At 38.3% G+C, this 14,049-nt stretch overlaps 1 protein-coding gene across 1 annotated transcript in view; it reads right to left on the reverse strand.

The window, feature by feature from the left end:
* The window catches only part of LOC126090234 (ATP-binding cassette sub-family C member Sur), a gene marked incomplete at its 5' end in the record, with an annotated part of 407,614 nt that overhangs the window by 161,282 nt on the left and 232,283 nt on the right, over window positions 1-14,049 (reverse strand). The window contains 2 exons of the mRNA XM_049906975.1: window positions 81-391; window positions 13,735-13,986. Coding sequence (XP_049762932.1) covers window positions 81-391; window positions 13,735-13,986 — 563 coding nt within the window. The remainder of the gene's footprint in view (window positions 1-80; window positions 392-13,734; window positions 13,987-14,049) is intronic.

Consider the following 14,049-nt stretch of genomic DNA (forward strand, 5'->3'; position numbering starts at 1 on the left):
TATACAACAATTTATTGTTGCATAAGTTACTATCATACAGAATGTAAGTGTTCATATAAAACTTATTTGCTATGATTTACCTTGAAAGTATTGGTATAAACTGGCCATTAGTAATAGCTGGAGATGAGAGTTGCCTCATAACAGGGAAAGGAATATTTTCCACTGTTCTATTGGCCTGCAGTGAGGACATTCGAAGGACAACTTTGTGACGTGCTGGAGGTTCTATTAACGTTGATGCCCTTGCCCGCCTTCCACGAAGAATATCTTGTTCATTTGGACAGATAAATTCATCTTGATATTCATCTGTTGGAAGCGGAAGATCATGTGTCAGATGTCTCGAGCCACCAAATGCATTCTTCTGTTTCCGGAATGGCACAAACTGTGGTAATCCCTGTGTGCAAAAGGATTGTTAGTTTATAAGGGTAGCATTAAACAGGAAGGAATAGATTTACTTAAAATGAATTATATCTGTAAATGAGTAAACATTAAAATAACAGTGGTTATAGTTTACAAAAATAAAATCCATTATTATAAATCTGAATTACTGTAAAAATAGATATGCCATTTCGGTTTACAACTGATTTCCCATTTACTAACTTATGTAGTTGATAGGAAGAGAAATTAACTACTTCTATTGTGCATGAACAGACATAGTTCATATACATTTTTTGAAAGTAAAAATACAATACGCAAATTATAAAGTAAAATCCTTTACAAATTAATTGCAATCTTAATTAAACACAAAACTTGGCTGAATACAATATTTTTAGTTTACCCTCCAAGTGAAAGAATAAATAAATTCTTATGTGAACCCACTCTTGAATGAGAAATGTAAATTTGCTCGTGGGAGAAACATTTTTTCTCAGATCCATTTAACACACTATGCCTACATATCACTCACTTTCCTCCTCTATCCCCACCCTCTTTCCTGGAGGTATTAAGATTGTCCTGGTCCCACAGCACTATTTTTTTCAGATATTATATGATATGTGTACCATGCTTGGTTGAAGATTCTCCACATCAATGAAAGTTCAGTTTCACCTATGAAGCTGTATGCTTTCTTAATAAATTGCACTGATCAACTCTTCTCAGAACATTAGATGAGTAGGTTGAGAAGTTTCTTGTTGTCTTCTGGTGAAGTGTTGGGATTCTGTCAGATGCTATTACTTGTATATTCCAAGTCATGTCTTACAGCTTCTGGAGTACCACCAGTTTGGTCAATCACAAGTGAAATGAGAGTCTTGGGCAGTGGGGACAGAGTTCATGAGAAAATGTCTGCACTTTGTGTCTTGGGGGGTCACTATTCCATCCTGTCCATTAACGGCACTCCAGGTAAGAATTCCTTCTGGCATGTGTTTGATGTTACATGATCCCAAGTGTAGGGTGAGGTAGAAGCTGCTGTTCTTGTTCACTAGATTTCCATGCATTCTTATTTCAAAAGCTTTCTTGATTATCAAATTACAGAAACCCCTGACAAAACATAGCATCTTTGGGTCTGTGAAGTTGAATGTGTATCCTCGACGATGTGCTCCACAATTCATTGGGGTGCAGCATTCCTTTTTGCTGGTGTATTGGTGGCCTTTCTTGCACATGATCCAATACATACCATGTGTTTTCAGAACTAAGGAATTTTTTATGGTGCCCAGCATGCTCTTAATTTTGCATACGTGGAGAAAACTGCCTTCATATTATGGTTTTTCAGGCAACTGGCAATCTTGGCACTGGGCTATCCAGCATATGGGACGAGCACAATGCCCTTTCTGCATTCATTCATCTCTTACTTTTTCTTCCAATCAGCCACCCTGATAGTACATCTTTTTGTTGCCTGTGAGTCCACGTTCCTATAGAATGTTTCACAAAGGTGTTGCAACTCACTGTTGTAGATGGTTTGGGCTCTGCTCGCTATAGTCATGATTACCAAGAAGTGAGGCACTAGATGGTGAATTTAAGTTGAGGTTCATGTGCACCTTCTTGTGATTCACAGACAGCCCAAGCACATCATTGGTTCTTTTATCTTTATTAAAATTTCCAACAAAGGAAAACAATTAGTTTGCTCTACTTCAATGTGAACTTTACACTTAAATGTAGGCTGTTAACATGCTGCAAAAACTCCAAGATGTTTCCTTTCACTCGTGGTCACAACATAAAGGTGTTTTTCTCTTAATTTATAGGAGAAAATTGGCTTGACCCAATTAATGTCAAGTGATGTATTCTTGAAGTGCTCTGTGTAAAAGTTGATGATTACCGTAGGGAGAGGAGAATGTATCTGTCCATACACAGAACTTGAAACAACATTGAAAATACATCATAATTAGTACATGTCAAAGTAGTTCTATTGTCTCCTTATCATAGTGATTCTATAGCTGTTGTAAGGAGTCTTCTACTTGCACTCATGTGCAGAGCAACACAACATTAAAGCTGACAGCAAATCAACTCTTATCCAGGTATTTATCTCAGAGAACTGCCACAAACCATCTTGAGTTTTGACATTGTGTCACCAGAGGCTTCAGAAGCATTGCTAGATATTTAGCCAAACCACAGATTAAGCATTAATGCTACACATTGTTAGTCACAGTAGCACTCGCTCTTTATGTATTTTTGGAAGTGACAAAGTGGAACTGTTTCTAAGGGATTTAATACTCTCAAATCTCCTCATCTAAGCACAAATTGTTGAGGAGTGAGATAGTCTTCTATGACACTCCTGGTGTAGGATCCTTCATCACTTGTTTGTACACTGTGTTTTGCAGTATGATCCCAATTTTCTGTTGTCAGCAATACAATAGAAGTGCCTTCACCTGCCGCTAAGACACAGAAGTCTTTGTCAGTGTGAGAACATGTATTGCACTGTATTCTCCTATGAAGTTTTCGATTTTCCACAGTTTGATTTCCCCTGAGACTTTGTGTTCAATGCTGCAGTGATTTACATTTGGAGAGCATTTTAGAACTGGTGTTACATGAGTTCTTTTTTGAGTGCAGATGTGGGTCCCTCATCCTGTCACGTCAGCTCCTTGTAGGCACACTTCAGGTAGCAACTGAGACTGTGTTCTCTGTTTTTTGTGCTTTCTCATTTGCAGAGCTACCTGAGATACGTGCATTTCTGTCTGCCCACTACCATGTGTAGGCTAAAAGGACAGAAGCAAGTTGAAAGCAGCAGTTGAGTAGAGCATTTTTGAGCAGCTCTTCTCATATCTTGGATATGCTTTCTTACTAAGGCCACACCACTTCATTATAAAACTCATCTTGCCCTGGGTGCCACAATTCTGTGAACTGCAGTAAGAATTCTAGCAATGGACAGGATGGACTGGCAGCTCAGTCACTCAGTATGCAGTCATTCTCTCACCATTTTCTGGGTCTGTAACTTTTGAACACTCATGATTCATCTCTCTGGTGCAAATCCAAATGAAAGACATAACCCAGTACATAGATAATAGCATCTGCAAGAGCCATACAGTATTGCCACAAGGTGAAATGTAGGAAATGCATCAAAACTTACTACATTAACATGTTACTCACCTGATTTCCCAAGAAGAATTCCTCACTGCTGTAACTACCAATGTTGTGTATGCACTGTCTCATAGTTTGTGCACAAAGTTTGTGCATGGTTTGGCCACTAGATGCTACCTGGCCTGGTGATATGATGTCAGTTGCATACACAGTCTGCCTGTTGGACCTAATGTTTCTATAGGCCAGAATGCAATGCTCTGCTCGCCACTTGTGTATTGCTAATTGTACTGTTTTTGACTTCATGTGTTCCACTTCAGTCATTGGTCTTTTGAGATTAATTTCCATGGAGACAGTGCTTAAATCTCTTCTCAAGCAACTGCAGGCATTGACAGTTTTTATTTCCAGTTTAACAACTACACTGGCACACCCTATGGCCCTGACAGCAACATATCCGCTGCTGTTCCTGGCATATGACAATGCAGAAGACGACTCAGACACATACAGAAAATGCCTATGGCAATATTTCTGGGCATTTGTTAATAGATGTAAACTTGTGCAAGGACATTTTTTTCTTGGATTTCACTGTGCATATATCAGCTGTTGCGTGAGCTCACTCCCTTACAAGAACCAGCAAATCCTTCTCTTGATCCGCTGTTAGAGTTACTTTCTAACTGAATGAAATTTTCACTCTGCACCAGAGTGTGCACTGACATGAAACTTCTTCACAGATTAAAACTGTTTGCTGAACTCCAACTCAAACTTGGCACCTTTACCTTTTGTGAGTAAGTAGTCTATCATTTGAGCTACCCATGTGTGACTCACAATCCATCCTCACAGCTTTACTTCTGCCAGTACCAAGTCTCCTACCTTCCAAACTTCACAGAAGCTCTCCTGCAAAACTTTAAGAACTAGTACTTCTCGAAGAAAGGACACTGCAGAGAGATGATTTAGCCACAGCCTGAAGGATGTTTCCAGAATGAAATTTTCACTCTGCAGCAGTGTGTATACTTATATGAAACTTCTTGGCAGATTAAAACTGTGTGCCGGACTGAGAGTTAAACTCAGCACCTTTGCCTTTTGTAAGTGCTCCAAACAATTGAGCTACCCAAGCACAACTCACTGCCTGTCCTCACAGCTTTACTTCTGCCAGTACCTCATCTGCTTCTTTCCAAACCTCACAGAAACCCCCCTGCAAAACATGCACAACTAGCACTCCTAAAAGAAAGGATGTTGTGGAGATATGGCTTAGTAGACGGAGTGTAGGAGACAAAGTACTGGCACAAGTAAAACTGTGAGGACAGTTCATGAACCTTGCTTGAGTAGCTGAGATGGAAGAGCACTTGCCGTCAAATGGCAAAGGTCCTGAGTTTGAATCTCTGTCCAGCACACAGATTTAATCTTAAAGGAAGTTTCTTACTTTCTATCTATCACTGTAAACATACGTTATTGCTGCTTGTGTGAATTTTTACCGTTGCTAAAAGCGGCCAAAACAGTCATATAGGGCATGAGCAGTAGATTAGATTAGATTAGGTTAGGTTAGATTAGATTATTACTTGTTCCATACATCATGAATACGACACTTTGTAATGATGTGGAATGTGTCAGGTTAATAAAAGGTGACTATACAAGATACTACATTACACAAAATATTACATGACACTTAATATTTTTAATTTTTTATGTTTTTTTTTATTTTTTTTTGGGGGGGGGGGGGGGTGTTGGGGAAATTACCCACTTACTATATCCAAAAATTCATCTAATGAGTAGAAGGAGTTACCATTAAGAAATTCTTTTAATTTCCTTTTAAATGCTATATGGCTATTTTTCAGACTTTTGATGCTATTAGGTAAGTGACCAAAGACTTTTGTGGCAGCATAATTTACCCCCTCTGAGCCAAAGTTAGATTTAACCTTGAGTAGTGAAGATCATCCTTTCTCCTAGTGTTGTAGCCATGTACACTGCTATTACTTTTGAATTCATTCGGATTGTTAATAACAAATTTCATAAGTGAATATATGTATTGTGAGGCTACAGTGAAGATCTCTAGCTCTTTAAATAAGTGTTTGCAGGTTGATCTTGGATGAGCTCCAGCAATTATTCTGATTACACACTTGTGTGTAATGAACACTCTTTTACTCAATGATGAGTTACCCCACAATATGATGCCATACAAAAGCAGAGAATGATAATAGGCGTGGTAAGCTAATTTACTCAGACGTATATTGCCAAAATTTGCAATGACCCTAATAGCATAAGTAGCTGAACTCAAACGTTTCAGCAAATCCTCAGTGTGTTTTTTACAGTTCAACCCCTCATCAATGCATACACCTAGGAATTTTGAATATTCTACCTTAGCTACCGATTTCTGATCCAAGTCTATATTTATTAATGGTGTCATTCCATTTACTGTGTTGAACTGTATATACTGTATTTTGTCAAAGTTTAATGAGAGCCCATTTGCAGAGAACCACTTAATGATTTTCTGAAAAACATCATTTACAATTTCACCGGTTAATTCTTGTCTGTTGGGTATAATATCTATACTTGTATCATTGGCAAAAAGTACCAGCTTTGCATCTTCATGAATATAGAGAGGTAAGTCATTAATATATATTAAGAACAGCAGAGGACCCAAGACCGAACCTTGCGGCACCCCATTCTTGATTGTTCCCCAGTTTGAGAAATCACCAGTTTTTTGCATAATATGTGAACTGGTTATTTCAACGAACTGATGGACTTAGCCATAGTTGTAATTTTGTGGCAAAAGTTCATAAGGAATCCTATGCAGATCATATGCTTTGTGGAACAATCACATGTTTTGTTCCCGATAGGGAAGATTGAGTGTGAGCTCTACAACATGAAAATCCTATGCTTGTGGAAGTATTGAACATAGTTCAGTCATTTGAAGTTTCAAAGGCTGAAGTTAGTCAGACAGAATACCGGTCTGAAGTTTCAGAAATCAGTTCCTCTCACCCCTCCCAGCCTTCAGTCGGTTTGCGAGGGAACATAGGAGCATAGATATTATTGCAGCAGTCCAGCAGCTGTCTCAGTGTCATATAGCTAAATGTCATTCACAACAACAGTCTGTGTCATAACAGCAACACTCTTGTGTTCTGCTGCTTTCGTGGTCCTTCTGCTACATTCAACAAGAAAGGACTGCATGTTCCATGCACTGGGCAATGCTTAATAGGTGTCATAAGAAAGGACACATTGCTTCTGTATGTAACACCTTTCCAAACCAGAGAGAGGATGAAGCAAATGTGGATGTGAACATTGTGTCAGCAGTGATGGTGCTTCAGAGCAAGTTACACACTGAAATCTGTGTGTCTAACAAACCACTGAGAATGAGGTGGACACAGATGCAGCAGCAGTGTTAGTGACTTCTCAGTCTTATGTGGATTTGTGTTCTCCCCTTTGACTCCAATGCCTTGGAGGCTAGTGAGTTTTAAGAAACAACAGATTCTCATTCTTGACAAGTTTTCTGCACATGTGACTTTCAAGGCTGTAATTCGTTCATTAGCCTTCCTAGTTGTGGATGATGCTTACACTGAAAATCTGTTTGGTTTGGACACTTTTAAACTCTTTGTATTTTCCATTGATGATGAAGTGCATTTGGTTTCTGATCATCTGATCAAGTTCCATATCAACAGTTAGATGTTTTATGTGAGAAATTTTCCTCTCTATTTTCTCCAGGACTGAATTGTGCAATAGAATTCCAGGCTCATATTATGATGAAACACTCAACCCCCACCCCCTTGTTTTTTTCTGAGCCCGCCTGGTACTGGTAACTTTACGGGATCAAGTAAAAGCAGAATTAGATAATCTTTGATTCCTTGATGTTATTTGACATCGTTCTTCCAGTGAATAGTCATCACCACCTGGGCTAGTCAAAAAACCTATCAGTAAATTATGCCTCTGCAGTGATTCTAGAAATTTATTAATGGCCAATCAATCATTGATACCTATCCTTTGCCATGCACTGATGAGCAGTTGGGGGGGGGGGGGGGGGAGGGGGGGCATTATTTTTCAAAAATAGACTTGTCAGAGACATCTTTACAGCTGCCACTCAATGGGGAATTCTAAACGCCTTCTAGTTATCAATACCCCATTTGGGCTTGATCAATACCAGCATTTGCCTTTTTTTGTGGCAAGTGCACCAGCTTCTTTTTAGAGCAACTTATTGCATCAGTTCCAAGTTGCAGCAACTATTTAAATGACACAGTAGAGTCTGGTGGTTCTATAGAGGAACATCTGCAGAACCGTCATGCTCTATTTTCGGTTTTACAATCTGCACGGATAAAGTGCAGTTTGGACAAGACACAGTTTCTCCACCATTGATTATTTATTTGGGTTTTGAAGTGTTGCATGCTGCCATGAAACCACTGTACCAGCATATTGACGCTATTGCCATGTTGCCACACCCCACACCCGTGATGGCATTACAGGTATTTTGAGGCAAAATTGCATACTACCACAAATTCCACACCAGAGTGAGGATGAAGTAAATGTGGATGTGAACATTGTGTCAGCAGTGATGGTGCTACTGTGGCACAACCACTTGTAATGGGACACTCTCCTCTGACATTACCTTTATTTATAGAAATAGGCGATACAAAAAAGTATTTTAAAACTTGTATAGGTGAACATTATCTCAGCTGTTTAACTAAATGAATTTCATATTATTTTGTATACGATGTATTATATTTCAGGCTAAAATGTATAAAAAGAAATTAATTTGTTGCAATCAATGTGTACTAACAGTTAAAATTATTCTTCTTTTAAAAACATTTGAAATTAAAAATTGTCTGGCATATTTAAAATTCATATAATTAATTGCTCAATTTACTGCTAATTATTAAATTTATTTCTGGATTCATTTACAAAATAATGATATAACTTGGTGAAGATTCTTCTTTCATCAAGAGAGTTTATAAACACTTTTGTTTTGTAAATTCCTTGGAATATTGTTAGTACTGCAGAATGTAAGTAGTAGTGGGCATGCCTCTGATGGAATCAGACGTATTTTTATGACTGACACAAACAACGTAATTTGTGGTGGTATAGAAGTGGAAATTGTAAAGAATGTGACAAGAATAAAATTAAAGAGTAAGACAGGCAAATCTTCATCAGATATTTAGCCAACTGGAACCCACAAAATCAAAATTTCAGCCTCAAGAATGTACTCCTATATGTGAGAACTGTAGCCAACAACAAAAGAAAATGATGATAGGTAAAAAAGTTTTCTTTTGTGTGTCTTATGCCCCTTGGAGATTTCAAAATTCTTTTGCAAAGATAGAGCTAAATTTAATGGTAATGCATGGGAGGGAAGACTACACACTCCATATATTATTGTAAAAGTGTTACTTTCCACTGGTCTTCAGCTTGTGACTGGGCATTCAAGTGGTTGAAATCTAAGTTGCAGTCAGCCCCTTGTCCAGTCATTTTACAGCTAGGCCAGCACCTTGTGTTAGTGATGGAAACATCTCAGTTTTGCATTGGCACCATCCTTGCCCATAAGTATGTGGACAGATCTGAACGCCCTATTCCACATGGCTCTAAATCCTTAAATTCAGTGCAACAGCATTATTCTCAGAAGGAGAGAGAGGCTTTGATGATCATGTATGCTCAAAAAAAATTTCATGGTTTTTTTGTATGTGTCTAAGTTTAACCCAACCACACACCACAAATCACTGATGTCTCTTTTTAACCTTTTGACATCCTTGCCATACAAAGCCACACACCACATACAGCAGTGGGCTCTTGTCCACTTGCAATACAATTATGAGATACATTTTCAACCTATGGCATGACATACAAATGCTGACGCCTTACTGTATTTGCTGATTGGTCTGGATCCAGAGTTTAATAAAGACGAATTACTTTATTTACATTTAGATCAGGAAACTCAAAATTTTGTTGAGGGCTTTTGTATTACTAGCACTAAAATTACAGCTGCAGTAGCCATGGATCCTGTTTTAAATGAAGCTGGTCCTTTTGTGCAACACATCTGGCTGAAAAAACTTGTGGGCCATGGTTCTGATCCTTTGAGAAATTATTTTGCATTATAAACTCATCTTTATGTCTGGGACAGATTGCTGCTGTTAGCTACAGGGGACACCACTCCTCATGTTGCAGTCCTGTCAACCCTTTGGCATGAGGTTATATGTTTATTACATGTTGACCACTAGTAGGTGTCATGTATAAAAGCATTAGCAAGCAGACCTTTTTTTTTTTTTTGGCCAGACATTGATGGGGAAACAGTGTGAGCTGTTGCAACCTGCCCACAGTGCACCATCCATCAAGCGATGCCACCCATCAGGCTGCTCTCTGTACTTCTTTGTCATGGTGGCCAGATTCACAGCAGCCTTGGTAACAAATTCATGTAGATTTTGTGGCACCTTTTTTTTTAATTTCTAGTGGTTTGTTGTAATTGATGCTTATTCTCAGTCTCCATATGTGATGTGTTGTCTGTCTACATATGTAGTGACAATAATTTCAGCTTTTTTAAAGAAAATTGCAGTGGAAGGTATTCCTTATACATTAGCCCATTAGTTACAGTCAATGGCCCCCAGATCATATCCCAGTTGATGGTTAAGAGTCTGGCAGAGTTGTTACACAGTCATCAGCCCCGGACTCTGCTAAATCTGCTTCAGCTGACACAAGGCCATTCATTGGCATCAGTGCCACAATGCTTCCAACCTGGTATGGTTGCATAGGTGCACCTCTGCCACTCTTGCATCTTCCGTTGGCCCAGCTGTCTCCTACATTGTGGCTGGTGCCCTAACCTTCTCCACAACCACTGCTAATGATTTCACAACTGTCTCCTCTGCTGTGGGTGCCCCCTTCAGCTCTTGGGGGCTACGGTGGGACCCTGGCTCATGTGTGTCACAGCCAATGCATCTGATTTGGCCGCCTCCATCACAGCCAGTGCCACCTGTTCTACTGCCTTTGCCAGAGCCTCCTTCCCTGGGGGTTGGAACTGAACGTGGAAATGAATGCCTGTCCTGCCATGTGGCCTCTCACAGGAGGGCAGACACCACACCTATCCATGCTCGCACCATTTCTGACCCTATGCACCAGTGGCAGCACGTTACATAACTCAACAGCTTACATCAACTACAAAAGAAATGGATGTGAGCACGGTACTCACTTCTTTGCAAGGGAAGAGGAGTGCTATAACTAAAAGTGTTGTATGTGCACTGCTTCACAGTTTGTACATGAAGTTTATGCTTACTTTGACCAACAGAGGCCACCTAGCCAGCTAATATGATAGCAGTTGCATACACAGCCTGCCAGCTGCACCCCCTATTGGAACCAGTGTCTCCATAGGTCAGAGCACAAGGCTCTGTCAGTCACTTGCTGTATTGCTAATTGTATTGTACCTTGTCTCCCATGTGTGTGTACTGTTCTAGCAATAAATTACAGTGTTCTTGTGTTAGAACAATCACTTCAGCCTTATGTGTCACCCCATCCTACTGCAACCATAATGGTTAAGTTACATCATGAACGCCACATAATTCGTGAAGCAGAAATTGAGAAATTCAAGAAGTATTTGCGAAGTATAGACTGAATAACATACAAAATACACTTTGGATAAATGAAAAAGGCAATGTATTCTATAAAATTTCCATAGGCTATTTTGAAAACTATTAAAAAAAAAAAGAAAAAAAGGAAAGAAAGAGCCTATGTCAGAAATTAACTTGCTCTAAATCTACAAATAGCACCCTATCATACAAAACTAAGACAATTCTCTATTTAAAATCAAAAACCACTGATGATAATAGTTTAAAATCACATTAAAAACTCTGTCAAAACATGATAAGAACTGCTTACAACATAGCAAAAATCTAGACAGTTAAAATGAATAACATCTTTACAGCTAAATAAAGAGCTCATCAAAGGTAGACCTAAACTATAAAAACTTTTATAATAAGTTTCTCATGACAGAAGTGTGTAATTAGTTTGGACAATACACAAGAGGGTAGACCACACTATATAAGAAAGGCTCTCCGAAATAAATTTGAGAAATACAAGTATATCAAAAAGCACCACAAGAAGATATTTTTTTCTTGTTGTTAAGATTAACCAGTAATAAAATAATCACATGTTCATCAGCTGAATTTTTTGCAAGGTTCAGTCAATATATAATCTTAGTCAACAGTTTATCTGTATGTGGTGACAACTGTTTATCATGAAAAGCTGTGTTAAGTCAGACCTAGGAGTTTAACAGGGGAAGGCAAAGTATCAGAGATCAAGAGCATCTTTGGCTGTTATCACTCATAACGACTGGTGTGTGATGTTTCATGATGTAGCATGTGCTGTAGGGTGCTCACATGAAACTGCTTACAACATCATGCATGAGCAGTTGAAGTATGTGCACGATGGATATTCTAAGTTACTTATTTATAAACACTTTGTACGAAAATACATTCTCAGAAGAAAATTTTGGATTCCACAATGTACTCTCAAATGAACAAGCTATATTTATCTTGATAGGTGATTCATTACAATCAATAAATCAGAAATTATTTTCTGTAGGAATATTTTGATAGTTAACTAATGATTTTGATTGTGACAAGCCTGATATCTTTATCAAGAGCTTTAAAAAATTATGGAACAATATATAACAGTTTCATGATTTTTATGTTATCTTCATATTAGAAAGCAGTATATATTAGTTCCATGTTCATCACATAGCAATAGGCACTGTACCACAAGATTCTGTTTTTGGCCCTTTATTGTTTCTCATGAACATAAATGATCTTCCAGTTACAGTACTTTTAAGTCATTTTTATTTGCCTGGAACTACGTAATATGAGTTAAGCTATTTTCTGTGCATGTTGTCAGCCTGTTCCACTGTCCCTCAAGCTGTGCCTAGTAAACATGTTTTTGGATCCTTTATCAGGATATTTGTATCATCAGTACACATCACAGTTTTTAAATATTCCTCCAATATCTTTGGTTAATCATTTATATACATCAGGAATATAAGTGGCCTATGTTCCCAACTAGTTGTACACCATGTTTTACTTTTCTCCACTTCATGATGCCAACTACAAAGACTGGGGAAAGAGGTGTCATTCTGGTGGGTACCAGAGCACATGGGTATTGGAGGGAACAAAATGATGGATCCAGCAGCCAAGGTGGCATATCATGATCCTCAGTTCTTTCAGTGTACCATCCTCATGCATGCTCTCATCTTACTGTCGAGGTACAAAGTCATAGTCATGCGTCGATGGAAAGACAAGTAGCTAGAAGTGACTGACAATATGCTCCATGCTGTAAACCCCACAACTCGGCCGTGGCCTGTTTCCTTCCAGCCATGTACAGGCCACAGCCCTATGACACATGGCTTTGTACTCCAGCAAGAGGACCCTCCAATGCGTGATGCTTGTGACGTACAGATAATTGTGTGCCACTTTTCATTGGACTGTGTATTTTTTCTAATTAGTGGGCTGTGGCAGATTTGTCGAAGGATCTACACACTATCTTAAATGGCATTCAAGTTTTAAAGTTTTGTGAATTGTCCAACATTTTTAACAAGATTTTAGGGAGATGTTTTTAATGTGTTAACAGGGTAATTGGCTCATCCAAGTTTTTTGTAAGTGGTCAGCCACTCACATTTCCCTGTGCTTTTCTTTTAGTTTTTCTGTCTTGTTTTCTCTGTGCATTTATCTCATGTATAGATACTCCCCTCTTTCTAATTTGTTTCCACACATGTGAGATAGTAACTGTGTGATCATTTTGAGTGCATGGGTGAGCAACAGTTTTAGAGTTTATCTCCACACTCACTTGTTGTAAGTGTAAGAGTGCTGATGACCTTGCCATTGTTGTTTATATGGCCCTCTGTTTTCTGTTGTTAGTATATGATCCCATTCTTGCTAGGGGGTGCCTTTTAACACCACAATCTTTTACTTCCCCAGTACAATTTTCTCATTTACATAAAAGATGAAAGCTTAAGTACCATTTTACAGAAATGCCACAAGTTCAGTACTTACAACTGAACGTTATATTTCACAGAAGACAGTTTTATGTAGAACCATGGAACACATTTCTGTTCTGAATTATGACAATTTTATTAGAAACTAAATAACTCTAAAATGAAATCAAATGGCAAGCAAATGAGTTAGTTAACTTAATTGTAAGCTGTATTCAAATTAAATCACATAACAAGCAACTATTTTAAATGGTTTACTAGTGACATGAAGAAATGGATCCTCAGGGAAACAAAATGATGGAAATGTTGCTGCATTTGTCATAAATAGGCTGATAATTTAATGATACACTTACTGCAAGACAACCAGTGTCAGACTGCCAGATGTTATCCTTTACACTTTGTTGTTTCAATTGCATTCCAAAACGAGAAATTAGTCTGATTAGTTGCCATCTTTCTTTTGCAGTGTGACTTTTTGAAAGCTTTTTTTCTTCTAAAGCTTCACGGTTCATCACAGTTCGCCAACTTTTTACAAGTTCTTTGTCAATACTTTCAATATCTTTCAGTGTTCCTTGTGCTCGTATTCTTCCTTTTTCAAGTGCAATTATCTGAAAAATGGAAGCACTGCATTGAGTTAGTGGATTTAACATAAACAGAGACTATCATGCAAC

This window comes from Schistocerca cancellata, chromosome 1 (assembly GCF_023864275.1).
Source record: "Schistocerca cancellata isolate TAMUIC-IGC-003103 chromosome 1, iqSchCanc2.1, whole genome shotgun sequence".
Taxonomy (NCBI): Eukaryota; Metazoa; Arthropoda; class Insecta; order Orthoptera; family Acrididae; genus Schistocerca; species Schistocerca cancellata.